The sequence below is a fragment of the Mesoplodon mirus genome (genome assembly GCF_964341445.2).
Source record: "Mesoplodon mirus genome assembly, chromosome: 5".
NCBI classification, from domain to species: domain Eukaryota; kingdom Metazoa; phylum Chordata; class Mammalia; order Artiodactyla; family Ziphiidae; genus Mesoplodon; species Mesoplodon mirus.
This window is the reverse complement of record NC_138980.1, coordinates 38,653,014-38,680,509: the sequence shown is the minus strand read 5'-3', so window position 1 is coordinate 38,680,509 and position 27,496 is coordinate 38,653,014. Positions and strand designations below refer to the sequence as shown.

The window sequence follows — 27,496 nt, the reverse complement described above, 5'->3', positions numbered from 1 at the left end:
CCCAAGGGGCACCCTCCGGTCTTAGGGCTGGCTGTCCTAGGGCCAGGGAGTTTATCTGCCCAAGCCCTCGCCTTCCCTTCCTCCCTGCCACACGGGCAGCAAGAAGAAGGTCCACCCAACCACACCCTCACCCACCCCAAGACCCCCGTGGTCAGCTCAGGGTGCTCCGCGTTGTCCTGGGCAGGGGGCTGAGCCAGGGCGGTTGGAGCTTGCAGCGAGGGACCCTGGCTCGGGAGCGCCGCCTGGTGGAGAGAAAGAAGACAAAGGCGCAGCGGCAGGTTTCTGTACAGGAAGTCGGATTATACATTTTAGTAACCGGGCGAGAGAAACGAGGCATCGGGGCAACAGTGCAGGGGCCACAGGAAGAATAAGAGATCGAGAGCTAGGGTTTGGCATAAATCTTACAAAGTGTATAAAGAATCTGTGTTTCTCTACAATAACAAAAAAACCAAAGGCTACAAGAGCGGTTGTATATACAAAACACGGAGATATTGCTTCACTTGCAAACAGGTTCCTGACCAGACAGGGAGACAAGACAGAGAGAAGGGCACAGGGAGGGGGTGGTGGGTGGAGAGCGCGCCGCGTGCAAAAAGGAGGGTGAGGTGGGGAGAGGGTCTTCTCCCAGCATCAATCTACAGGCAGGAGCTGGAGTCGCGCACGCACGGGAGAGGTCGAAGGCATGTGCGCTGCTGGCTGTGCGCGGGGGAGCGGGATGCCGAGAGCCAAGAGTGTCCGTCTGCCTGGCCCCTGGCGCCTTGCTCTTCGGGCTTCAGCCTGGAATGGGGTTCTGGTTGGGAACCGGGGGCCAGCTGGGCCAGCTGGCCAGAGAGGGAGGGTGGCGATTGCTCCCCGGAGGCTACCGTGGAAAACTGGAGAAGCCTGCTCGGTGTGCCCATCCTCTTGGCCTCTGGCCGGCCCGGTCCATCCTGCCACCCTCCCCGCCCCGCTGAGATGCCCACTGGGACCCAAGGAGAGCAGGTGCAGCAGCCGGGGCTTCTAGCTTTCCTTGGGCGGGACAGGAGATGCCGCTCAACTCCTGTTCTTTGTGCGGAGCTCGATGGGAGGGCAGGAGCCAGTCACAGAGGGGCGGAGGGGGTGGGCAGGGAGGACAGGGCAGGGAGGGGTGGGCGGAGGACGAGGACGTGCACGCACGCTGAGACCAGGCGCGGGGTGGTCACAGGTTCTGGCAGCACTGCAGCTTGTTGGGTTTCTGTCCGTCGGTGGTGGGTGGCACGCTGATGTCCACCACGTTGTTTCCGGGGGACTCGTCGTGCGCTGCGCGGTCCGCGATCTGCTTCTGTGACACAATGCGGTAGATCTCTGCGGGGGCAGGGGCAGGGAGAACGACACAGGGTGAATGCGCTGCATGCCCCCAATCTCGGTTACCTCCCCCTCCCACAGGACTCATCTGGATGTCACCTCCTCACGGTAGCGCCCTGGATGCTGAGCTGGATCCCCTTCCAAAGGCTCCCACTGTGCCCTGTGCACCCCCATCACGTCAGGGGGAGCCATGCCATGGGCTGGGCTCCTGGAGGCTCCCTGCCCATCCCCAATGCTGGCTGTGTTCTCAGCGAGGGAAGGACCCATATCTGTTTGCAGATGTAACTCCCAGCCCAGGCCTCTCATTCTTTAAGATCAGAGGCCCTCCTCCCTCAGGAGAAACTCCCAGAAGCCCAGGGGCTCTGGGACCCTGAGACCACCTGCCTCCCCAGCTGACCCTGTGGGCTGTTCTCTAGTGAAGCCATGGCAGGGCCCATCTACGGGAGCTGGGCTTAGAGGGTCTCTGTGCCCTGAGTGCCAGCAGGGGTGGGATCTGGCCTCACACTGTGGAGGGTGCCCTGTTTGTCCTCATGTCCAGACTGAACAGCAGTTTTAAGGAAGGAAGGTTCAGGGGCTGCGTTCTGGAGCACGTGACCCATGTGGCTGGTGCCCTTCCCACGCCCACCCTCTGTGATCCCAGCTGGGCCCTGTGACCACCTGTGAGAATGTTCTTGAAAGCTTCCTCTACGTTGGTGGAATCCAAGGCTGAGGTCTCAATGAAGGACAAATTGTTCTTTTCTGAAAGAGAGAATATTTGCACAGGTGAGTCAGCTGGTGGAGGTGGGGGAGGGTGGTCCCCTATACCCTCCTCTTGGGGACCGTGGCTGCCTGTCCGCTCACCTGGCCCAGGAAATGAAGGGCTGGGGCCGAAGGGGTAGGACAGAGATGCCCACCCCTGCAGCCATGGGCACGGCCAGGGAAGATGCACCTGGTGCAGGGGAGCTGCCTGCATTCCAGATGCTTCTCGGATGCTTCAGTCAGAGTCCCGCTCTCAGGAGTGTGGCACCTAGAGGCCCTGGCCAGAGCAGATGGCCCGGACTGACACCTAGCAGCCCTCTGGCCACGCCCTCTGGCCCAGCGTGCGCTCACCTGCGAAGGCGCGGGCCTCATCCGTGGGCACGGCCCGCAGGTGGCGCAGGTCACTCTTGTTGCCCACCAGCATGATGACGATGTTGCTGTCGGCGTGGTCCCGCAGCTCCTTCAGCCAGCGCTCCACGTTCTCGTAAGTCAGGTGCTTGGCAATGTCATACACCAGCAGCGCGCCCACGGCACCTCGGTAGTACCTGCAGGGACGGGGGCAGGGCCCAGGCATGAGCCGAGCCAGCGTCCCTGGGGGCCCCCCAGGCTCTGTGGGCAGTGGCTCCTTGGCCCAAGGGGTGGCCATCAGGGCCTCGAGGGAGGGGCGCGTGTCCTGAGGCCCTGGCTCCACTCCCCAGATTCAGCTCAGGAATGGGGAGGCCTAAGGAGGGAGTTTGGGATCTGGGGTCAGAAGACACCCACGGGGTCAGCCACCAAAAGGGGAGGAGGAAAACAGTGACTGTGCAGGGAAAGGGCAGAAGCTCTAATGCCTGCCGTGGCCCTGCCCGCCCAGAGCACCAAGGAGATGGATGGACACACATCCACTCCAAGGGATCAAGGAGCCGAGAAGGTGACCAGGCCTCGGTGGAGGGATTCCAGAAGACAGCAAGTGACCGACAGGGAATGGCCAGGAGTTGGGAGGGTCAGGGAAGAGGCAGTCGAGGGGGTCCTGATGGTGGGGTGGCCACAGGAGGGCCAGGGGTGCCAGGGCTGCACCTGGAAAAGGAAGGCTGGGAACACGGCTGGGCAGGGCGGGCCGAGCAGGCAGGCTGGGGAGCGGGGTAGGGCCTGATAACAGCCCTCACCGTGTAGCCAGCGCCCGGCGACACTGCAGTGCCTCAATGGGATGCCAGGGGTCAGAGGGGCTGTGGGACATGCCCACCTGGGGTCACAGCGTGACCAAGCCTGGGCACTGGCCTTTCAGAGGGTCCCACAGCTCCTGGGGGTCTTGTCCCTCCACCCTGTGCCCCCTGCTCTCGGGTCTGTGCTCTCCCCTTCCCCCGCCCCCCCCAGCCCAACTCCTACCCATCTCTTGGGGCCCACGGCCTCCCCGGCCCCACCACTCACGCTGAGGTGATGGCGCGGTAGCGCTCCTGGCCGGCGGTGTCCCAGATCTGCGCCTTGATGGTCTTGCCGTCCACCTGGATGCTGCGGGTGGCGAACTCCACGCCGATGGTGCTCTTGCTCTCCAGGTTGAACTCGTTGCGGGTGAAGCGCGATAGCAGGTTGCTCTTCCCCACGCCCGAGTCCCCGATGAGCACCACTTTGGGGGTGGGGAGGGATATGAGTGAGCCTCCCTGGGTCAGAGCGGGGCAGTGCCCCCGAGCCAAGACCCCACATGCTGCCCACGTCCACCCACAGAACCTTCACAGTGGCGCCCCGGGTGCTGCAGAAACACGACAGCCAGTGACGGGGCAGAGTTGCAGCTGTCCTGGGGCCCCTGGCCCAAGGCACCACGTTTCCTGGTACAGAAGCGAACAGGGTCCTTCAGAGCAGGGCTGCCCCTCCTCTGATGGGACACAGGGATCCAGGCATCCCGGCAGAAGGCAGCTTGGGGATGCATCAACTCCCAAACCTCCACGGCAGCCTGGTGACCTGGGCAGCCAGGCATGCCTGAGAAAGCCCCAGGGCTGGGTGACCTTGGGCAAGTCACTTAACGTCTCTGGGCTGCCTTTTCCACAGGTGTGAAAAGGGAGACAGTAACAAGAGGCACCTCGGGGAGGGGGACACGGGAATGCCTGGGATCAGAACTCAGCCCGCATCTCCTATGCTAAGATGGGGCGGGGCGGGGGGCGGGTCAGATCGTCCTGCAGGGAGATGGGAACAAGGGCCCTCCTGAGCAGCGCAGGGCAGAGCAGGGCAGGCATAGGCGGGTCTTACCCTCCATCCCTCCCTTTATTGAGCTTCCTGCCGCCACCTGTAGAAGCCCTGCCTCTAGGGGCCCAGCCGCTCCAAGCTCTAGGCTGGAGGGTCCTGGAGGGGCCTGGGCCTGGAGGGCTGCGCTCTGACCCAGGACACAATGGGGACTTGTGTCAGTGTGTGCATAGGTGTGTGTGCGGCGCAGAAGAAACAGCCTTTCTTTCCGGATGCCCCAGCTGGAAACCACAGGGACCCCCAAGTGTGAGCCTTAGGCTCTGGCACCCCAGGGTAGCTCTGGCTCGTGGGGAGCCATGGGGGCTGCAGACTTGGTCACCCAAGTCCCCGATGAAAAGTTTTTCCTTGGTGAGAACTTCTATGTGTATGTGTTCAGATTCCTGCTGCTTCTTACCACTTTCACTGCTCCCCGACCCCAGGCCATCATCACTCCCGTCACTCCCTGTTGCTGCGACAGCCTCCTCCCTGGGGCCCGCCCTTACATTTACTCTAAGCTTCAGCCAACAGGCTGTTTTCCTCTTGGCCGCCAGAGGGTGCCTGTGAGCACCCTGCGTGGGTCCCATCCCTCCTCTGCCTACAGCCTTCCAGGGCTCCCACCTCCATAGTCCTCCTGGCAGCCCACAGGGCCGTGCATGACCTGCCCCGTCCCCTCCCTGCCCTCACCTCCTCCCTCTCTCTCCCTTGCTCACTCTGCTCCAGACACACGGGCCTCCCTGCAACATTACCCTTTGCCTGGAGTGTTCTTCCCTAGGTACCCACCAGGCTCCTGCCCTCATCTCCTCTGTGTGGCCCTTCGGATGGCACTTGATCGAGGAGGCTCCCTGCAGCCACCCTCTTAAAACCCCCCTCCCAGGACTTCGCTGGCGGTCCAGTGGTTAAGACTCCGCGCTTCCACCGCAGGGGGCCCAGTTTCGATCCCGCGTGCTGCAACTACGAGCCGGCATGACGCAACTAAAGATCCCGCACGCCGCAACTAAAACCCCGGCACAGCCAAATAAATAAATAATTTTTTAAAAAAACCCTAAAACCCACTCCCCCCAACACTCCCCATTCCCCTCCCCTACCTTTCCCCCATAGCTCTCCCTACCCTCTCACACTCACCAGGTTTCCCTTATAGATTTTTTTTTTGTCATTGTGCCTCGAGGGCAGCCATCTCAGTCCGATTCCCTGCTGTATCCCCAGGACCTGGTGCACTGCCCGGCGCACAGGACTCACCTGAGCAATGCCTGTCGAATGAACAAACGCCAAAGTGGCTGGCGGAGCTCCCCAGGCCCACCTCCCCCGACACTGGAAGATGCCCAGGTCACCATCCTTGGGCCACAAGTAAGGAGGGGGCAGGCCAGGCAGCCCCCAGGACCCAGCACCCTCTCTGGACAGGCTGCTTTAAGAGCCAAGAACAACAAGAACAGGAAGAACGTTTCGTGCTGAGAAAGCTCTGGATGTGCCATCACCTCACATATGCATCACATGACCCATTTTACAGATGAGAAACTGAGGTGCAGACAGGGGAATGACCAGCTTAAGGCACATGGTCACCAAAGGTAGAGGTGGGGTCTGAGCCCGTGCATAGCTGCAGGCTCGCTCCCACCCCCCAACCAAGCTCAGCAAGCAGCAACTTGCCCAGGGCCACCCAGCTGGAGAGTGGTCCAGCAGGATGTGAACCCAGGTTTTCTGGATCCAGGGCTGAGCTCAAGGGTCTGGGTTCCGCTTCCTCTTCTCCCACCATCTGGGGTATCCTGAGCCCCTAGAGTAGCTAGCAAACTCCTATTTGTCCTTCAAAATCCCTGGGTTCAGGCTTCTCCTCTTCTCCCAGACCACCACGTGGCCTAGCCCACAACACCTGTGATGACAGTGCCAGTGTCCTCCCCTGACACTGGGGGCACCCAGCACAAGGAGGCCAAGCTGACTTCAGAGAAAGGTGGAAAGAGGTGAATGGACATGGGCCTGGGGCTGAGGGCCAAGGGCGCCCAGCCATGCCAGTAGGGCCATGACTGGACTGACCATAGGGCCCACTGTCCACACTCTCACCCCGTCACCTCGTGCCCATGGCAGCTGCAGGAAGCTGGCCAAAGCCAGGGAGGTCTGCATATAGTTCTCACATCCTCAGGAACAGAACAGGAAATGAGGAGGAGGGTCCTTTTGGGCCCTTGCCTGTATCCTCCCCACCCTCTCACTCCCTTCCCAGCCCTGTCCAGCTGTCCAGCCTCGGGGTCCCCTCTGCCGCATCAGGGTTCTGCCCCGGCCCAGCCAACCATTTCCTCAGCCCCTCAGGCCAGGCCCAGCCCTAAAGGCTTTGTTATGGAGTTCTCAGGGCCACCCCAGGGACAGATGTTCACATCATCGTGTACAGTTGGAGACACTCAATACAGAGTGATCAAGTTCCCTGGCCCAAGGTCACTCAGTGAGAACAGTGGGGGCCAGAGCAGAACAACAGCCACCAGCTGCTGCCCGGACAAACGGCGGGGAGGTGGGGCTGCCCCCGCGGTCCCTGGCACGCAGTGCCCAATGCAGAAGTGGCTGGCAGGGCAGCGGCTGGGCTGGTCCCGTGTGCAGGATGGAATGAGAATGGGATTGTCCAAGATACAAGTCATCTGTTGTCTCCGGGAAAGAAAGGGCCCTTGAGGACACAGCCCCCAGCATTTCCACAGGAGTTGGTGGCATCACTGGCCGGGACACGGTCCCCCTGGGCACACCAGTTGGCTGGCAGATCAGGCAAGCCCAGTTGGCAAAAACAAAGAGCTGGCACCTCTTGGAAGCCCTTGGTCCTCTGGCCCGCCCCACGACAGTGTGGCACAACTGGGGCCCCCATTCTGACACTCAGGTCACCGAGTGGCCATTGGGGGCGCTTGGCTCCCCAACTCCAGGCAGAGCAGGGCTCCACTCCTCCCTGAGGAAGCAGGCCCTGCAGATCCCAGGCCCCAGGGACTGGCAGGGGGAGGAAGAGCCAGAGCTATTCCCCAGCGGAATCAGAGAGCAGAGGACAGGTGCTCCAAACCGGGGCACAGGCAGGGCCACCATTCATAATGGGGGCGGCTGGTGTGCTCGGGTCCCAGACCAGCCGGCCAGGTGTGAGGCCTGCTCAGGCTGGAGAGCCAGGAGGCTGCCTCGGGAGTACTTGGTGAGCACTGGGGCCGGCCTGTTCCCTGGGAGTGAGTGGGGGGAGCTCTGGGAAGGCCTTGCTGGCCCTTGGGGACCTAGCTGCTCGCACTGTGGCCCCTGCCGCCCAGTCCATCAGAGGAGAGTTTGGGGCGCCCCCAGGGATTGATCGGCAGGCTGGGAAAATGGCCCTTCGCTGAAAAGGATAAAATGTTAGCAGGATAAATGTGACGATCTATAATTAGGTACAAATAAACAACCTCACTCCTGGGGGGGGCATAAGCAGGGAGGAAAACAAGCTGCACAGGGGGCTGGGGGGGGCTGGAACACCCAGGGGGATCTGCTGGCCTCTGCCGGGAGGTCAGGGGAGCCAACCTGTGACATGGCTGCCAAAAAAAGCAAGTCAGTGGTGGGAAGGCTGGAGAGGGGGGCAGCCAGTGTCCCACGTGAGAGGTGTGGCCCCTCTGTGCCCAGGGCAGGGCCAGGGGAAGGTGACTGAAGCCTGGGGGAGGCTGGGCGCGGGATGGGGGATGAGAGGATCACAGCCCCCCTCCACTCCTGAAGGACTCCCCGCACCAGGCGGCAGGGCTGGGGAGATGTACGGTGAGAGTACCAGTCCTTGTCAACCCTTCTGGCACAGCTGTGTCCTGGACACCTCTCTACTGCCTAGGCCTGACCCTCTGCAGGCCACGGGGTCTCAGGAGGGGTGCAGTGTATTCATGTTTCAGTCTACCTGCCATATTTATGGCCAGTGATGCCATGGTGGCGGCTTGCCTGCCTGCTGGCTTCCTTCCTTCCTTCTATGAGTCAGAAAGAATTTCCTTTTCCTATTTAAGTGAGACAAAAACTGAATGGATTTAAAAACAAATATTAGGGGCTTCCCTGGTGGTGCAGTGGTTGACAGTCCGCCTGCCGATGCAGGGGACACGGCTTCGTGCCCTGGTCCGGGAAGATCCCACATGCCGCGGAGCGGCTGGGCCCGTGAGCCATGGCCGCTGAGCCTGTGCGTCCGGAGCCTGTGCTCTACAACGGGAGAGGCCACAGCAGTGAGGGGCCCGCGTACCGCAAAAAAAAAAAAAAAACCCAAATATTAGGGGACTTCCCTGGTGGCGCAGTGGTTAAGAATCCACCTGCCGGGCCTCCCTGGTGGCGCAGTGGTTGAGAGTCCGCCTGCCGATGCAGGGGATACGGGTTCGTGCCCCGGTCTGGGAGGATCCCATATGCCGCGGAGCGGCTGGGCCCGTGAGCCGTGGCCGCTGGGCCTGCGCGTCCGGAGCCTGTGCTCCGCAACGGGAGAGGCCACAACAGTGAGAGGCCCGCATACCGCAAAAAGAAAAAAAAAAAAAAAAAAAAAAAAGAATCCACCTGCCAATGCAGGGGACACAGGTTCGAGCCCTGGTCTGGGAAGATCCCACATGCTGCAGAGCAACTAAGCCTGTGCGCCACAACTACTGAGCCCGTGTGCCACAACTACGGAAGCCCACGCGCCTAGAGCCTGTGCTCCACAACAAGAGAAGCCACTGCAATGAGAAGCACGGGAACTGTATCAAAGAGTAGCCTCCGCTAGCCGCAACTAGAGAAAGCCCGCATGTGCACAGCAACAAAGACGCAACACAGATAAAAATTAAAAATAAATTTATAAAAACAAACAAATATTAAAAGATAATAGAGGGTCCTCCAACAAGGCGTTAAGTGTGAAGGTGAGGTCTCAGAGGACCAGTTTGGTAAACGCTGACCTTGTGAGTTACACTTTCGCTTCTGACCTGGCTTGAGACAGTCAGCAGGGCACCTGCTCTACTCAGAAAAGGAGCCCAGTGGGAGAGGGCAGCGGGGCAGGCAGGCACCGCCCCCGCCCCCCCCCCACCAGCTGTGGCAGTAGTGTTTCCAGGAAGAGGACTCCGGAGATGAATCCTGAGAAGCGCACAGCCTGCTCCATTGCCCCTGACCCAATAACTGGACTTCTGGGAACATACTTCAAGGAAATAACCCAAAGGGCAAAAGATGACTCGTGCAAACACTTGGAGCTGGGTTATTTACAACAGCAAACGGCTGAAAATAACAAGTGGGGAATGACCACGGAAGCACTGGGAGGAACGCCCCCTGACCTTGTAGTAACACATCCAGGTGGGTGCCAGCCAGGACCTGGGGAGCAGCTGCCTCAGGGTGGGCTGAGTAGAGACAGGCACCAGCTGCAGCAGGACTGGCGTCCAGTCCACCTGTCACCCGTCCCCAAGGCCCTGACAGAGCTTCCTCTGCCTCTAAAGTGAGACCCCAAGGTTCAGTGGGCACAAGGGCCTGGGCCCAATCCTGCCGACCACACAGCCTCACTTGCCAGCAACGTATCAGCCTGCAGGCAGCTCCTCGAGCCCATGGTGCTGTGTGACAACTCCGGACCTTTGCATGGGGACTCACCCTGCCCAGAAACCTTTTACCACGTGGATATCCCAGGTAGGAAGCGCTCCATCCCATTTTCTACATTCCCAAGGTCCCCAGAACCCCAGACCCAACCAGGGATAATACCATAGACACACAGGCCACACTCCCAGGGATGGCCAAGCTCCCCCAACGAGGGAAAGATGTCAGTGGCTGGCATGGGAAGCACACCCTCACGCAGCAGGCAACATGGCAAAGGTGTCCTGTGTGCGTCCAGGGGTTAGCTCTCAAGGGTGACCAATGCCAGCCAGGGAGCCCAGCACAGCAGCACAGGACCTGGCCAAAGCCTAGGTTGGCACAAAAGGCACTGGAAAGTCAGTGACCCCTAAGCTGCCTGACCTTCCTAGGCCTTACTTGAGGCTCCTAGAGCCCTCTGTTGCCTTGGCAGGGAAGATCCTCCAGCAGGTTGGAGGAGACCATCTGACAACCCCAGTCCCAGATCTTGGCCACAAGCTCCCCCAGATACACTCCTTAGTGGTCTGGGTTCAAATCCTGCTTTAATACTTAAACTGTCCCTCCAGTTTCCAGGTCCATAAAGAGAGATGCTGGATAATATGGATCTCACAGGGTTGTGGTGAGGATTTCAATGAATTCATGTGTGTAAAGTGCTTAGAAAAGCGCGGGTGCTTGGACAGCGCTCTCAAGAGATCTAAGAGTTAAGACATAATTATTGCTGTTAACCACCAGGCCTGGGTTCAGCACACACAGTCCCCCGCCACCACGCCAAGTGCCACTCCACGCAACTCCGACTCTGCTCCCCAATCCAGGGTCCACCCCCCCAACCCTCGCCACACACGCACCTCAACCCCCGTTGTCCGTCCCTCCCTTCCCGGGCTCCGCCCCCAGATGCACTACCACCAATCAAGACTGGCCCCTCCTACTCCATGAGAGCACCACCCCCACCCGCCCACCCTAGCCCACTTATTGGACACACCCACCACATCCTAGCCCCGCCTCTAACGGACGCGCCCCCATCACGAAGGGAGCTTTCCGCCCAGCCCGGCCCGCCAAATGCTGGGGCGGCCCCGCCCCCTGAATGCCCCGCCCCTAACGGCCTCTCCCACTGCCCCGGGCCCCACCCCCCTGGGCCCTGGCCCCGCCTCGGAGCATCCCGGGCCCCCAAGCCTCTCTGGACAGCCTGCCCCGCATGGCTGCGCATCCCGGCCCGAACTTGACCAAGCCCGGCCTGCACTGGCCATCCCGGCTGCCTGGCCTGCCAGGTCCCAAGCCTCGGGCTCCGGCCTGGGCCCAGAGGCCTGGAGCGCAGCCTGGGTGCTTGCCCGGCGCCTCGCCGCCGCCCGCTCGCCCTTCTGTGCCCCACCAACCGCACCTTTGAATAGGTAGTCGTACTCGTCGTCCCGAGTCCCCATTGTCCTGGCGCTTCCGGCGGGATTGGCGACTTCGCAGCCCCACCACAAACACCCGACGGGGGCGGAGCCGGCGCCGCGCAGAGCGGCGGCCAGATGGCCAATCAGCGATGGGTGGCGTAGCGACCGGCACCCAGAGAAGCCAATAAGAGGCGGAAGCAGAGCCCCCGGGGTGGGCGCCGCCGGAGATCCACCTTCTTCTCCCTCGGTCTCCTGGAGAAAGGCGGAAGGAATGCGGACCTTTCTGAAGTGACGGCCTCGCCAGCCTATCACAGGAGAGCTCTGGAAGGCGGGGCGGAAAACTGGAAGAATGAAACGGATTGACGGAGCGAGTAGCCAGTGAGAGGTTTGATTCAGACAGTACCGGACCAGCAGAGGACCTGTCCGGGAGGGGAAATGGGGCTACGTCCAGGTAGTGTTACGCTATTTACCGTCCCGATGACGTCATAGGTCAATGCGCGCTGCTCTGCGGGCCGCCCATCCCCACCCCACCCCCGCTGCCCCCAGAAATGACAGTTTCTGAGGGGACATCTGAGTGGGGACTTTTTTAGCTTAGAGGTCTCCTCTCCTCTCTGGGTTGCAGTTTGCTCCCTCTATAAAACGGGAGAAACTCACCTTATGGAATCTTTGGAGTATGACTAGATCATTGACCTAAACACATACTAAATCAACCACCCACTGCCTGTCATTAAGTCTTTGTTTAACAAATATTTATAAATCCTTACTGGGTGTCAGACTGTCTCCCATTCTCTGTCCCCTTATCCTGTTTTTTTCCATCTCCCACCCTAAGGATTTATCCCTACTTTACATTAAAGTATGCATTTCTTTCTCCATCCTGTTAAAAAACAAACTTCTACTGAGTAAGTGTGAAGGTTTAATTGCCTTTATTAAAAGATTCATGAATCAAGCAGCATCTCATCTGTCAAGCAGAGATACTCCCAGAGGTTGTACAAAATGGAAGACTTTTATAGAAAAGAGGGTGAGACAAGAAGTCATGGACAATAGTAAAATGAAAGTTAATTCGGAGGAAAGTAAGCGTTCAGGTGAGGACAGCTTCTCATTGGCTAAGTTGTGGTGTTTCCATTGGCTGGGCTTGTTGCTGGGAGGGAAGAAAATCTCTTCAGCTTTAGTAAAGTAATTGCAGTTACTGTTTGGGAGTGCAAGGTACATACATCTCTTTTGGTTGGGGTCTGTAATTGATGTCTTCCTGTTTGGGGTAACTGAGGAGTAGCAGGGCATAAGAGCTCCCTCTGCAAGACTTCCTGACTCCAATTTTAGTTGAGGTTTCCTCTTTTAAATTTTCACAATCCTATTTAGTTTCTGTCCCCCACCAACAGAACATCAGCCCTGTGAGGGCAGGGGCTGTGTCTGTGGCAGCCGCTGCTGTGTCCCCATTGGGCAATAAACGTTGTGTTTTGTTTTTAAATATTTATTTATTTATTTGGCCGTGCGGGTCTTAGTTGTGGCACGTGGGATCTTCGTTGCGGCATGCGGGATCTAGTTTCCTGAACAGGGATCAGACCCAGGCCCCCTGCATTGGGAGTGTGGAGTCTTGACCACTGGACCACCAGGGAAGTCCCAGAAATGTTTGATTAGTGATAATGTAAGTATAGCTCATGTGCTAATTATAATAATAATAATTATTGCCTCCTGGACCTCATCCTTGGGTCATCAGGCATCCCAAACACAAATTTGGCCTCTTTTTCCCATATCCTCTCCTCCTCCTGTGACTCCATCCCTTCACCCACATCATCAAAGCCAGAGGTGGTGGACTCCCCTCTCCTCCTCGTCCTTTACTCCCCTGCCCCTCTCTCCCAATCCCTCCCTCAGTTGCCTTACTCTGTCCCTCCTCCCTCCTACACCACTGCCACCACCCCTATACTGGCCCTGTCATCACTTCACGGACCTGTGTAGTTTCCTGCTCCCAAAGCTCCCTGCTCTGAGCTCACCCCACACAGTCTGTTCTTCCCATAGCAGCCACATGGAGTCTTTTATTTATTTATTTATTTTAAAAATTAAATTAAAATTTTTTGGACCATGCCGCATGGCTTGTGGGATTTTAGCTCCCCAGCGAGGGATTGAACCTGGGCCCTCAGCAATGAAAGAACCACATCCTAACCACTGGACCACCAGGCAATTCCTATTTATGTATTTTTAAATTGAAGGATAGGGACTTCCCTGGTGGCGCAGTGGTTAAGAGTCTGTGCTCCCAATGCAGGGGGCCCAAGTTTGATCCCTGGTCAGGGAACTAGATCCCACATGCATGCCACAACCAAGAGTTTGTGTGCCACACTGAGGAGCCTGCATGCTGCAACTAAGGAGCCCACATGCCACGACTAAGGAGCCTGCCTGCCTGCCGCAACTAAGACCCAACATAACCAAATAAATAAATAAATTTTTTTTTAAATTGGGGAGACTTCCCTGGTGGCACAGTGGTTAAGAATCCACCTGCCAATGCAGGGGACACGGGTTCGAGCCCTGGTCCGGGAAAATCCCACATGCCGTGGAGCAACTAAGCCCGTGCACCACAACTACTGAGCCTGCGCTCTAGGGCCCACTAGCCACAACTACTGAGCCTGCGTGCCACAGCTACTGAAGCCCGCGCACCTAGATCCTGTGCTGTGCAACAAGAGAAGCCACCCAATGAGAAGCCCGTGACCACAATGAAGAGTAGCCCCCTCTCGCCGCAACTAAAGAAAGCCCGTGCGCAGCAACGAAGACCCAACACAGCCAAAAATAAATCAATCAATAAATTTATTTTTTAAAAATTGAAGTATAGTTGATTTACAATGTGTTAGTTTCAGGCGTACAGCAAAGTGATTCACTGGCATATATATTCTTTTTCAGATTCTTTTCCATTATAGGTTATTACAAGATATTAAATATAGCTCCCCGTGCTATACAGTGGACCCTTGTTGGCTATCTATTTTATTTATTTATATACTTTTTAAATTATTTATTTATTTATTGGACTACACCGGGTCTTAGTTGCAGCATGCAGGATCTTCTTTGAGGCATGTGGGCTTTTAGTTGCGGCATGCGGGATCTAGTTTCCTGACCAGGGATCGAACCTGGGCCCCCTGCATTAGGAGTGCAGAGTCTTAACCACTGGACCACCAAGGAAGTCCCTGGTTATCTATTTTATATATAGTAGTGTGTATATGTTAATACCAAACTCCTAATTTATCCCCCCCACCCCGAGAGTCTTTTAAAACATGTCAGGTTATCTCGCTCCCTTGTTTAAAAATCTTTTAGTCCTGCCTTAAGTAAGCATTTACTGAGCACCTACATTGGGCCAGGCAATGCTCTATGGGCTGGAGATGCAGAGTTGAAGGAGACCAAGTCCCAGCCCTTGGGGAGCTGACAGTCTAGTGGAACAGGTAGACAAGAAGCAAGTAAACAACAGCACGCACAAGAAATTTCAGAGTGCAGTGAGCCCAGGAATAAACTGGGCTATGTGACGGCGGATCTACTTAGTTAGGGAGGCAGGGAAGGCATCCCAGGAGGAGGTGGCATTTACACTGAGTCTGAGGGAGGGGGAGGAGGTGGTGGGAACAGCATTTTAGACAGACAAAATAAAGAAGTGAGAGAAAGCCCAATGGCTCTGAACAGCCAGGAGGCCACAGTGGCTGGAGAGTTGAGTCCAAGGGCCCAGAGATGAGATTAGGGGAACAGATGAGGCAGGCTGGAGGCCAGTCCAGGGAGGACCCTAGTGGCCTTTGCACACTCCTGGGCTGTAGGCTTGAAGCCCAGCACTTTCCCGCCCAAACCCCCTCCCCACCCATTCACCACCGAAGCTTCTTGCCTCTCGCTGCAGCCAGGTGGGGCGATGCACTGGTTCCCCAGACAGGAGCTGTGCTTCCTTCCAAGGCAGCCAGGCTTTTGGTCTCCCGGTGCTCTCCTCCTGCGGTGCCACACCCCTCCCCCATCTTTGTAGAATTTTTATCCTTTGAAAACTGACTCATGGGGGAGGGATGGACTGGGAGTTTGGGATTAGTAGATGCAAACTATTATACATAGAATGGATAAACAAGAAGGTCGGGACTTCCCTGGTGGTCCAGTGGTTAAGACTTCGCCTTCCAATGCAGTGGGTGTGGGTTCCATCCGTGGTCAGGGAGCTAAGATCCCACACGCCTTGGGGCCAAAAAAACCAAACATAAAACAGAAGTAGTATTGTAACAAATTCAATAAAGGCCTTAAAAAAAAAAAAAAAAACCCAAGAAGGTCCTACTATATAGCACAGGGAACTATATTCAATATCCTGTGAGAAACCATAATGGAAAAGAATATGAAAAAGAACTTATATATATGTATATATATATATAAATTATACATATATATGTATAACTGAATCAGTGTGCTGTACAGCAGAAATTAACACAACATTGTAGGGAATTCCCTGACGGTCTAGTGGTTAGAACTTCGTGTTTTCTTTGCCGGGGGTGTGGGTCCAATCGCTGGTCGGGTAACTAGGATCCCACAAGCCATATGGCCAAAAACCACGAAACAAAAAACCCCACAACATTGTAAATCGACTATACTTCAATAAAATAAATGTTTTTTTAAAAAAGTAAACCTTCTTAATAAACATGATTTTAAATAAGAAGAAAAAAAAATAAACACTGACTCAAAAGTGACCTCCGCCATGAAGGCATTTCTCCTGTGTGGGTCATGTTCTTCCCGCGCCCACCCAGCACGGCTCATAGTAATGACAGTGTTGGTAGTGATGGCTCACGTTTATGTTGTGTGCTCACCATGAGCCAGACACTGCTCAGACTGCTTTTCCTGTAATGCTACATGAAATCCTCACAGAACCTGGAGAACAGGAAGGGGTGGTGCAGATGGGAGGGTGAGGTACCAGACCATCCCTATTTTCCGGACGCAGGAGCTGAGGCCACAGAGCTCGAGTGTCCTGTCCTGGCCCCTCCCCAGGAGAGTGACATGGTTAAGAGCCCCAGCTCTGAAGTTGGCTGAGTCAGGATTCACTTCCTGGCTCTTGTTGCGTTCCCAGCCATGGTGGTTACTCTTTCTGTCATTCCCAGTGATGGAGGGGCAGGAAATGCTGTGTTGGAGGAGGAGGTGATAGCAGAAGAAGGAGCAGGATTGGAGCCATCAGCCCTCTTTGGCAGAACCTGAGAATAAAGAGTGCATAACAGGGAGGGCTCTGCCCCCACCTCAGCAGACTGGACTCCCCACCAGTTCAGCCACAGTGGTCTCAAGGGAGACTCTTCAAGCCTGCCCTATACAGGACACCCCCAAACAAGGATCCTGGAGAGGGTCTGGCCTCCAAGTGTTGAGGAGTTCGTCACCCATGCTCAGCCAGGGCCCCAGGGAAGCTAGTGTGTCCCCAACACAGAGGCTCTCCTCTAGTGAAAGAGGCCCCCACTACCTTCCCAAGGAACCCCTAGGAATATTGGAAAAATAGGTTCTCCTATTAAAACAGCAGCTGGGGCTCAGGGCATAGGCAGATGCTGTTTCTCCCAAACGTGCCCTATGATAATGTGCCATATGATACGGGTGATAATTGCAAGCAGTGCATTAAATAACATTGAACCACATACTGTGAAAGTCCTACCTTTTTTCAATTCCTTTAAAAAAATTTTTTTTAATAAATAAATTTATTTATTTATTTATTTTTGGCTGCACTGGGTCTTTGTTGCTGTGCATGGGCTTTCTCTAGTTGTGGCGAGAGGGGGCTACTCTTCGTTGCGGTGTGCAGGCTTCTCATTGCGGTGGCTTCTCTTGTTGTGGAGCACAGGCTCTAGGCGCACGGGCTTCAGTAGCTGTGGCACATGGGCTCAGTAGTTGTGGCTCGTGGGCTCTAGGGTGCAGGTTCAGTAGATGTGGCGCAGGGACTTAGTTGCTCTATGGCATGTGGGATCTTCCTGGACCAGGGCTCGAACCCAGGTCTCCTGCATTGCCAGGCAGATTCTTAACCACTGTGCCACCAGGGAAGCCCTCAATTCCTTTTTAAAATTTAATTTAATTTATTATTTTTTTATTTTTATTTTTTTTTGTGGTACGCGGGCCTCTCACTGTTGTGGCCTCTCCGCAGCCATGGCTCATGGGCCCAGCCACTCCGCGGCATGCAGGATCTTCCCGGACTGGGGCACGAACCCATGTCCCCTGCATCAGCAGGTGGACTCTCAACCACTGAGTCACCAGGGAAGCCCAATTCCTTTTTTTTAATGAATTAAATTTTTTATTGAAGTATCGTTGATTTACAATTTTGTGTTAGTTCCAGGTGTACAGCAAAGTAATTGAGTTATACACGCACACACACACATATATTCCTTTTCAGATTCTTTTCCTTTATAGGTTATTACAAAATATTGAGTAGAGTTCCCTGTGCTACACAGTAGGTCCTTGTTGTTTATCTATTTTATATATAGTTGTGTGTATATGCTAATCCCAAACTCCTAATTTATCCCTCTCCCTTTTTTTTCAATTCTTGAAGACCTTTATTACCCATCAAGGAGAGAGGCTCACTCTCTCTTGCTCATATCTCTTCAACAATTATCTAATCCTCATCTCCCTTTTTGAGCTCAGATGAAGGATGAGAGAGCCTTTAGAAGGCAACAGGATCTCGTTAGGATTTTCTTCCCTACATACATTTCATTGTGAAATTTTTTAAACATTTAGAAAAACTGAAAGAATTGTACAGAGAATACCCAGACCCAGATCGCACTATTAACATTTTGCTTTACTCCATATCCATTTCTCTAGCCACCCGTCATCTAATTTTTTGATGCGTTTCAAAGGAAGTTGAAGATTTAGGGGATCTAATGGACAGCATGGTGATTACAAGTAATACTGTATTGTGTACCTGAAAGCTGCTAAGAGAGTAGATCTTCAATGTTCTCACCACCAAAAAGGAAAAGGTAATTGTGTGATGTGATGGAGGCGTTGGCTAATGCTAGGGTGCTTATCATTTCACAGTATATGTGTATCAAGTCAACATGTCGTACACCTTAAACTTACAGAGTGTTTTATGTTTTTTAATTAATTTATTTTTGGCTGCGTTGGGTCTTTGTTGCTGCACACGGGTGTTCTCTAGTTGCGGTGAGCAGGGGCTACTCTTCGTTGCAGTGCGCAGGCTTCTCACTGCAGTGGCTTCTCTTGTTGTGGAGCACGGGCTCTAGGCGCGTGGGCTTCAGTAGTTGTGGCTCATGGGCTCTAGAACGCAGGCTCAGTACGGGCTTAGTTGCTCCGCGGCATGTGGGATCTTCCCAGACCAGTGATCCAACCCATGTCCCCTGCATTGGCAGGCGGATTCTTAACCACTGCGCCATCAGAGAAGTCCTGTTGTGTGTTAATTACATCTCAATAAAGCTGGAAAAAAATTTAATAAAACCAAATTGAAGACATCCGTTTACTGCACCTCTAAAACACTTCAGCATGCATACCATTAACTAGAGTTCTATGTCTTTTTATGACCGTTGTAGCTTTTTTTTTTAAGGTGAAATTTACATACAATGAAATGCACAAATCTTAAGTGTATACTCACCAAGGCAAAGGTGAATAGGGGAGTAACCCACCTCTATTGAGGTTCAGAACATCACCTTCACTTGGGAAAGTTCCCTTATATCCCTTCCGAGTCAATCCCTAACCCACCTCCCACCCTTCCAGAGGCAACCACTATTCGTTTATTGTGGGGGGTTTTTTTCACCATAGATCAGTTTTCTAGCTGGATTTTTTTTTTTTTTTTTTTTTTGGCCCGGTGGCAGGGCTTGTGGGATCTTAGTTCCCCCACCAGGGATTGAGCCCACACTGACAGCCGTGAAAGCATGGAGTCCTAACCACTGGATGGCCAGGGAATTCCCTCTAGCTGGAATTTGAAAGCATTTGCATTGTTTTGTTTTCACCGAGTTTAGTTTTACTAACCTATTTATGGCAGGGTTTTCCACATGCTGTAAGATATGTGACTACATTTTTAGAAACTGGGTCAGTAAGTCCCTATATGCCTGGGAGTGAGCTGCTTTACATCTGTTGTCTGGCTTAATTATTAACACCTCCCCTTTCACTCTCAACAGTGTCTCCAGTTTGGACCATCAATTGTAAGTCACCTTCTCTGTAATGGGAGGGGCTTTGAAGGCAAGCGTGGTGCAGGCAGTGATCTTTCTGTTCACTAGAGTATCCCAAGCACTTGGGACAGGGCCTGACCTGTAGTAAGTGCTCAAGAAATATTAGCTGAATTTTAGATACATATATATATTTTAATATCTATTTATTTTTGGCTGCATCAGGTCTTAGTTGCGTCATGTGGGACCTTTCGTTGCAGCCAGCAGGCTTCTCTCTAGTTGTGGCACGCAGGCTCCAGAGTGCGTGGGCTCAGTAGTTGCAGCACACAGGCTCTCTAGTTGTGGTGCTCGGGCTTAGTTGCCCTGCGGCATGTGCAATGGTAGCTCCCTGACCAGGGATGGAACCTGCGTTCCCTGCACTGGAAGGCGGATTCTTAACCACTGGACCACCAGGGAAGTCCCAAGATACATATATATATATTTTTTTAAAGCCAATTTAAAGGAAAACTTCTGCAGACATGGCCAAAAATGGGAAGAATTTACCCAAAACACTGCATTAATGTCACACAGTAGAGCTGGGCTGTCCAAGATGGGGGCCATTGGCCACTGTGGATACTAAGCCCTTAAATACGGCCAGTCCAAACTGAGATGCACCATAAGTGTGAAATCCATACTGAATTTGGAAGACTCAGTACAAAAAGCCATGTCAAATATCTCATCAGGGCTTCCCTGGTGGCGCAGTGGTTGAGAGTCCGCCTGCCAATGCAGGGGACACGGGTTCATGCCCCAGTCTGGGAAGATCCCACATGCTGCGGAGCGGCTGGGTCCGTGAGCCATGGCTGCTGAGCCTGCGCATCCGGAGCCTGTGCTCCGCAACAGGAGAGGCCACAGCAGTGAGAAGCCCACGTATCGCAAAAAAAAAAAAAAAAAAAAATCTCATCAATAACTTTTATATTGACCACATGTTGAAACAGTAATATTTGGAAATGTTGGGTTCAATGAAGTATATTCCTAAAATTTTTTTTTACTTTTAAAACTTTTCGTTTTTTTTTTTTTTTAAAACGTGGCTACAGGGCTTCCCTGGTGGCACAGTGGTGGAGGGTCTGCCTGCCAATGCAGGGGACACGGGTTCGAGCCCTGGTCTGGGAAGATCCCACATGCCGCAGAGCAACTAGGCCTGTGAGCCACAACTACTGAGCCTGCGCGTCTGGAGCCTGTGCTCCGCAACAAGGGAGGGCGCAACAGTTAGAGGCCCACGCACTGCAATGGAGAGTGGCCCCCGCTCGCCGCAACTGGAGAAAGCCCTCGCACAGAAACAAAGACCCAACACAGCCAAAAATAAATAAATAAATTAAAAAAAAAATGTGGCTACAAAAAAATAAAATTAAACACACAACTCACATCATACTTCTATCAGATGGCAGGACACTAAAAAGTTAATAGTGGGGCCTCCCTGGTGGCGCAGTGGTTGAGAGTCCGCCTGCCGATGCAGGGGATACGGGTTCGTGCCCCGGTCTGGGAGGATCCCATATGCCGCGGAGCGGCTGGGCCCGTGAGCCATGGCCGCTGGGCCTGCGCGTCCGGAGCCTGTGCTCCGCAACGGGAGAGGCCACAACAGTGAGAGGCCCGCGTACCGCAAAAAAAAAAAAAAAAAAAAAAAAAAAAGTTAAGTGATTCATACGCCTAAGTATGGTCAGGAAGGGCTTATTTTCTCTATTACCTGCTTCCAGAAGGACTGAATGAGGGTTTTATTTTGTAACTTTGAAAATAAAAAATGAGATACGTATCATGAAATCATAAGTGAAGGAAACTGAAATCAGTTGTCGGAGGTGGTAGGGATAACAAGCGTTGTCCTCAAGAGCCCCGGAAGCATTCACCCTCCACCCTGGGAACATGTTTATGTGGACTTTGAAAACTGTCCACTTTTTAAAACAAAAACAAAGGACGAAAAGGAACGAAATGTTCTGAGGTTGCTTTTATTCCAAGAATTCCGTGGGCTCAGCCCAGATGCCGTCAGCGCGGGCTCGCCTATAGCACCCACACGCTACAGCACCACAAGGGCGCCCGGGGCCTATGGGAGTCCTGGTCCCCCAGCCAGTCAACGTGACTGAATCCGCCATCAAGGGCCGGCCTGGCTGCCCCCGAGTGGTCCCTCTGCGTCCCCTACTCCTCGGGCGGGCGAGGAGTGGGCTTCAATGCCCCCGTGTCCCACGCTTTCGGGGTCTGTGCCCTGCAGCCCTGCAGCTCTGTTCTTCTCAGAAGGCATTTCCTGCAGCCCCCACTCATCGCGGGGGCATCTCCAGTCGTGGACATCTCTGTCCATGAGGTTTCAGATGGCCCCTGCTCGGAGCCCCCGCCCCGGCAGGGAGTGGCCACATGCTGGGCCAGAATCAGAGTCACTGTCCTCCAGGAGCCTGGGACCAGGCCCCAACGAGGAGGCTAGGAGGCTGCTTTGGCCACTGTGGGCTGGATCAGCATGGTGGTGGCCTGCAGCGGGTAGTACCGGCCCCGCCAGGTCTTCCAGAAGATGCCCTTCTTAAGCTGCTGCCGCTGCCGCGGGATGGAATGGAAATACTGGCCATTAAGATTGGAGTGGCCGCAGGTACCGAACCACCAGCCACCTGCCGGGGTCAGAAAAAAGGGGACTTGGTCAGGCCCATGGGTCCTTGGGCCTCCACTGGGGCCGGGATGGGGATGAGGCTGGGTGTTGGACGTCACACACTTTAGATGAGATGTCTTTGGCAGTGGTTGTCAAACTGTGTTCTGAGGAACCCCAGGTTGTGACAAAGGCACCTCAGGGGCTCTGGGCACCCCCCCTTCCCGGTAACTGCAGCTTTTATGTCTGTGACCCTGGCGAGTGACTTCTCTGTACCTGGCACATGGCAAACATTTATTAAAGCCTCTCTATGACTGTCGTGCATCTCACTAGTTTATATTAGATTGAACCATATGAAATTAACCATTATTCCATCCTTCTTTGACCCACCAAAAGGCAGTTTCATATGTTTCACTTCACAGGGCCCGGGCTCTGCCTCCGATTTCATTAGAACAAGATGGGGTCTGTCTCGATGGCTTTGCCACACACCAGCCACCATCCCACAAACGTCATCTCATCATATGTTCATAATAATCCTATGGTGTGGATGGTATGGTTATACCCATTTTGAAGATGGAGTAAGTGAAGTGTTAAGTCAGTTGCCCAAGGGTATGCTGCACATAAGGAGAAAAGTGGGGAGGGAATAGATGGAGTTGAAGGCAGGGGACGGATGCAGAAAGGTAGGGAGGGGAGGTCCCAGCTGTGTGGCAAAGGGCAAGACAAGGAGGGACAGAGCTTGCTTGCTCACCAGAGAGGCTCTTCGCACAGTTCTTGTCTCCGCGGAGGTCGTGGTCTTGGTCCCAAGTGGAGAAAGGCAGGGAGAGGCCGCTGGGTGAGAAGGCAGTGGCACCCAGTTTGCTGGCCACAGGTGACGTGAGCTGCAGGCTGTAGGCTGTGTCTTCGCCACCCAGGTGGACAGGGAACTGCAATGACTCGGCATTGCCCTCCCAGTCCTGCAGCTGCACAGCCAGGCGGCTGCCACGGTCCCCCACGATGCGGTGCACCTTCTCCAGGCCCAGCCAGAACTCACCTACAGTGGGAAAGGGCCATCTGTGAGAATGACCCACCTCCGTGGCCCCCTCCTCCCCCTGTGCCTCTGGCCTGCAGGAAACACCCACCTTGGGGGTCTCCGAAGCCATCCTTGTAGGCTTCCCAGGGCTGGTTAAAGTCCACTGAGCCATCCTGGCGCCTCTGGATTACAGTCCAGCCTCCATCTGCCCAGAAAGGTGCAAGGTCACCAGGAGGATTCTTCTTACAAGAGACCCTGACTCCCCCATCTGGCTCCCAAACCCCAAACCACCTCTAAACCAAGGGAGAGCAATATTCCTTTCATCCATCCCAGCAGGACTGGAGGAAGATGGTCAAAGGAGGAAGATGGGCTGGGTCAGCAGGCGGAGGGCCCTGCCTAGATCTTTGTCCCAAGGATCCAGCAGGGAAGGAGAAAGCAGGGAGCAAGGGAGGGAGGGGGATGAGCTGCATTTGACAGAAAGACAACCGGGCCCATGATATTTGGGGTACCTGGGGGGCCAGAGCATCCCTACCTGAGGTCATCTTGCAGTTAACCAGGAATGAGGAGGACCCCTGGGGCTGGATCTGGAACAATCCACTTTGCCTCTCTCCCTCTTCAAACAGCTCTTGGCAGTCCCTGGGCAGTCCTGCAGGGCAGATAAGGGTGGGAGGATTGAAGCAGAGAGCAATCCTGGGGGTTCCAGGAAATAGGCATGTCTGGGGGCTGGGCAGCGGGTGACAGGGACGGGAGGGGGCAATCTAGAGCTCATGACACACCCCCCACTTGCCTAAAGGCTTCCATAGCTCCCCATGCCTTTCCTCAACACAATCTACAAGGCACCCCAGGACTGGTTGCTGTACCCATCCTCCCTCTTCCTGCACTGCACGCCCACCCTCTGGCCACATAGCCTTCCTGGTACCACACACCCTCCTGCCACAGGGACTTTGCACGTGCTAGTGTTCTGAGACCCACTTCCCTCATGCCTTTCCTTGCCTCATATTAAAGATCCCAGCTTCTGAAAGGGCTCATGTCCCTGACCCACCCCCCCAGACCAGGTTAGGGGCACTGAGGACTTCCTACTCCCCAACACTGGGGTCATCTGATGGTCTCTCTCCAACTTCCCACACTGAAGGAGGTCCATGAGGCTAGGGACAAGGAATGGCTCTTTGCCCACCATCTGGCACCGGTGCCCAGGCTGATCCCAGCCCACAGCAGCTGTTTACTAAAGATGCCATGAGAAATGATTGAAGGAGCTGGACCAGAGTGGGGATGGGGCAAGAAAGGCAACAAACGGGAGGGGGCTCTGCTTTGTCCAGTGGCGGGTGGGGAATCAGGCCTGGATGGGGCTTGGGGACACCACAGAGGCCCTGCCTGGGGTCCCAGGTATCAGAGAGGGAGGGGGAAGGATTGAGGAGTGAAGGAGGGAGGGAGGGAGGAAAAAAGGGAGGGATGGCCAGGGCACATCTGCAGACCGGGGAAGTCCCCGCCCCCAGCCCAGCCCAGCCCCAGCCCAGCCCGGAAAGTAGGGGAAAGGTCGCAGCGGGAGGGGAAGGCTTAGGTCGCGGGGTGAACGTGTCCACACTGTGGGAGTGGGGGCGGGCCCAGATGACTGGAGGCATTTCTGGCCCCTGAGGCAGCTCCCCTTTCCCCTACTTTCCTCTCTTCCAATCACAACAGGCAGCCCGCCAAACCACTAATGTGGCTTCCATTAACAGCAGCTGTTTGTCTCCTCAGCTCTGAACTTTCCCATACTTGGCAGGGCTGAGCCTGGAGTCCCCAAACCTACGCACGACCCCCCTTCCGCATCACATTCCCCAGCCTGGATCTATGCCTGCGGGCCCCACCCAGAAGCCGCTCATCCCAGGGCTACGGTTTGGGAGGGGAGGGAGAGTGGTGGGACGGGGAGGTGCCAGAGCCCTCAAGACTAGAGGGCGGGAAGCCAGCAACCAGCCCGAGGGTGTGAAGAGGGAGATCTGAACTTTCACCCAGTTGGCTGCAGACTGCTGCAGATGCCAGGCTGGGTGATGGGGTAGGAGGACCACAGGGAAGCCAGCCAGGTCTGGAGCAGTGGGACAGAGACACCGGGAGCTGGGAATCTGTGTCAGATACCTACAGACATGTTAGGAGATCTGGGATGCTATGGGGCATACACAATAAAGGAACCAGAAGTTGGGGGGGGGGTGCGTGGGAAGGGCTGATCAGGGACTTCCGGGCCAATAGAAGGTTGTGGGACGGAAGAGGTGTGTGAGTCAGGAGCCCTGGATTTGTAAGAGATGCAAGAGTGGTGCGTCTGGCCAAGGAGATGGGGGTTCCCTGCCCTAGCCTCCCCTCCTAGATCCACACTCTAAAAGCCCATTAAGTGGTGGCCAAACATCAGAACCTCTCCTCCCAGGCCGCCATTCTCTCTTCACCCAATGAGGGCTCCAGCCTCCCTAGCTGGCACCCTTTTGTCCCCCAAACTGTCCTCCTAAAAGGTTCCAACCTGCAGGAAGGTGTCCCTGAGCTGTACCACCCCTTTTCCCACACCTCTGCAGCTCAAGTCCCCCTTGGACCCTCTTTCCCAGCCGCCTGCTGCTCCAGTTAGTGGCCCGTGAGGCTTTGGGGAAATCCCAGTGGCTTGCTGGGAAGAAGGGTGGGGTGGCCCCGTGGGGCAGGGAGAGGGCTGAGGAGGGGGTGTCCCAGTCACCCCTTCACCAGAGACCCATCAGCCCACAGGAACGCAAGGCCGGGGCCTCTCTCCTTCTCAGTAAGGTGGACCTGAGAAGGGGGGGGGGCAAGAATAGTGGGGCCGTGGTTTCCAGAGAACAGCAAAGGTCTGGACACTCACTGTGCAGGCGGCTGATATTGTGAGCTGGGCCAGCAAGCTGGGCCATCTTGGGTAGCCTCTTCCTCCTGGCACGCTTGGCCACCCCGTGGCCCAGGTGCATGGGGGCCAAGTGGCCCATCTGGGACAGGACAGGAGGAGGGGTCAGGTCTGGCTGGCTCAGGCTGCTTGACCTGCTTAGCTCCACGTCCAGACCCATAGGTCCAACTTCAACCTCCCTCCCCATCTGGGGCAAGCATCGGGCACCTGGCTCTGCAGATTCTGGATTCTCAGGTGCTGCTTCTCCAGGTGCCGCTGCTGCTGGGCCACCTTCTGGAAGAGTTGCTGGATCCTGCTGTTCTGAGCCTTGAGCTGAGTCTGGGAAGAGTATAAAACCTTGGTGAGGATCTGGCCTTCCGCCGCCAACTTCTCCATTCATCCCCGGTCCTACCCCCGACTCTCCATCCTTTGAGGCCCGGGCAGGAGAGCCCAGGGAGTCCGGGATGTGCCCCCTCCCGTCCACACCCTTCCAGGGCAGTAGGAGCGTACGTACCTGAAAGCTTTGGAGGGTCTCCGGGACTGCGTCGCCGCCGGGAGGGACCAGATTCTCCGGGGCGAACGGAGGCGCGGCTGACCCCTCAGGATCCTTGCAGGAGGCCCCGCACGAGCCCAGACGCCGCTCCAGCTCGCCCAGCTGCCCACGGGTGCGCTCCACGTGCTCGCGTAGCCCGTTGCCGAGCTGCAGGAGCCCGTGCGCCAGCACATTCACCTCATCCCAGGAGGCGAAGCGCGGCGTCTCGGGAGGCTCCGGGCGGCCCTGCGCGCTCAGCAGCCCGGCGGTGGCGGCGCACAGCACCAGGGCTGCTCCGGCTGTTGGCGCACAGCGCATCCTTCCGGGGGGTGTGGACGCCGCGACGCGGGGAATCGGAGAGGCAGGGGTGAGGGGGCGCAAGGGGGACTCGGAGGTCGAGATGAGAGGGGTGGAGGCGCGGGGGCCCTGGTGGAGACTCGCTTGGGTGCAGAAGCCAGAGCAAAGACTCGAATCACAGCTTGGCTTGTGCCCGCTACGCCCTCTATTATAAGCACAGTGCGGGAGTAGAAGGCGGAGCCTGGGAGGCGGGGCGCGTGGAGTTCCGGGGACGGGGCGTGGGGTCGGGGGTGGGGTTCAGTGTGCTGGAGGCCGGGTAGTTTTGGGGGTGAGGGGCGCCCTGGGAGGTGCAAAACTCTGGCTCCTCCCACCAGGCCCGGACGTGCTTGGTCAGCCGTGCCTTCTCTACTGACCGTGAGAGATGTGACTTCCTCTCACCGCGGTCCCTTTCACCGCGGAATTTCGAGCCCCCCCCCAGCCCCCGCCGCGCTCAGTGGGGAAAAGGCGCTGGTGTCAGCGGGGACGGGGCGTGCGGGCTGCATTCCTGACCCCCTCCCCAAGTCAAAAGCTGAGGAAGAGGGTCCTGCTCAGTCCAGCAGGGCTAGGCGGAAACCCGGGACCCCTCAAACATCTCCGCCTCCGGAACGCCTCCCGGAGAGCACCCCAAGACCAGGCTGGTCTCCCAGGGAGACATCTTGGGCTTTAGCGCTCCTTCCCGCTCAAGGCTTGGTCGTTGCAGATGTGTTTGTGGGATTCTTTAACGTCCCTCATCCCACTCCTCACAACTTTAATGCCCTGGTGGCAGGGACCAGATTTGTCTTGTTCAGTCTCCAGCGGGTGCCTCTCTCCCCACTGCCCACTGTCTACCCTCAGGGTCTTCAGAGTGTTTGCCTGAATCAAAGCAGGAACCTTGGAACAGAAAGAGGGGATACATGGAAGGAAGGTCTCCCCCTTCTCCCTCATTCATTCATTCATTCCACAAACAGTCCTCTGCTCTCCTACATGGAGTTCCCAGGCTGGTGGAGAGACCC

At 55.7% G+C, this 27,496-nt stretch overlaps 2 protein-coding genes across 3 annotated transcripts; both read right to left on the bottom strand.

The window, feature by feature from the left end:
- Positions 1–279: 279 nt before the first annotated feature.
- RAB11B (RAB11B, member RAS oncogene family) lies at positions 280–11,303 on the bottom strand. The gene is made up of 5 exons (XM_082623577.1): positions 11,132–11,303; positions 3,466–3,661; positions 2,410–2,603; positions 1,978–2,058; positions 280–1,320 (listed from the first exon to the last, which is right to left on the bottom strand). Exons 1-5 carry the CDS (start codon positions 11,169–11,171, stop codon positions 1,175–1,177), a joined length of 657 nt encoding a protein of 218 aa, XP_082479703.1. The 5' UTR covers positions 11,172–11,303; the 3' UTR covers positions 280–1,174.
- Positions 11,304–17,347: 6,044 nt separating this feature from the next.
- On the bottom strand, positions 17,348–26,666 carry ANGPTL4 (angiopoietin like 4). Of its 2 annotated transcripts, none has more exons than XM_082623576.1 (7): positions 26,151–26,666; positions 25,865–25,975; positions 25,622–25,739; positions 23,327–23,440; positions 22,904–22,999; positions 22,534–22,815; positions 17,348–18,500 (listed from the first exon to the last, which is right to left on the bottom strand). In XM_082623576.1, exons 1-7 carry the CDS (start codon positions 26,484–26,486, stop codon positions 18,481–18,483), a joined length of 1,077 nt encoding a protein of 358 aa, XP_082479702.1. In that variant the 5' UTR covers positions 26,487–26,666; the 3' UTR covers positions 17,348–18,480. The 2 variants fall into 2 exon arrangements, with proteins under 2 accessions (XP_082479702.1, XP_082479701.1); XM_082623575.1 differs by lacking the exon at positions 17,348–18,500 and adding an exon at positions 21,150–21,810.
- Positions 26,667–27,496: the final 830 nt, after the last annotated feature.

What these genes read in the sequence shown, in the direction of transcription:
- ANGPTL4 (XM_082623575.1), bottom strand. Translation starts at nt 26,486, where the DNA reads ATGCGCTGTGCGCCAACAGCCGGAGCAGCCCTGGTGCTGTGCGCCGCC. An exon ending in AGACCCTCCAAAGCTTTCAG is followed by an intron (nt 25,976 to 26,150) that starts GTACGTACGCTC and finishes TACTCTTCCCAG; the next exon opens with ACTCAGCTCAAGGCTCAGAA. An exon ending in CTGTGCGAAGAGCCTCTCTG is followed by an intron (nt 21,811 to 22,533) that starts GTGAGCAAGCAA and finishes TGACCCCGGCAG; the next exon opens with GTGGCTGGTGGTTCGGTACC.
- RAB11B (XM_082623577.1), bottom strand. Translation starts at nt 11,171, where the DNA reads ATGGGGACTCGGGACGACGAGTACGACTACCTATTCAAAG. An exon ending in TGAGGCCCGCGCCTTCGCAG is followed by an intron (nt 2,059 to 2,409) that starts GTGAGCGCACGC and finishes TCTCTCTTTCAG; the next exon opens with AAAAGAACAATTTGTCCTTC. An exon ending in TTTCAAGAACATTCTCACAG is followed by an intron (nt 1,321 to 1,977) that starts GTGGTCACAGGG and finishes CTGCCCCCGCAG; the next exon opens with AGATCTACCGCATTGTGTCA.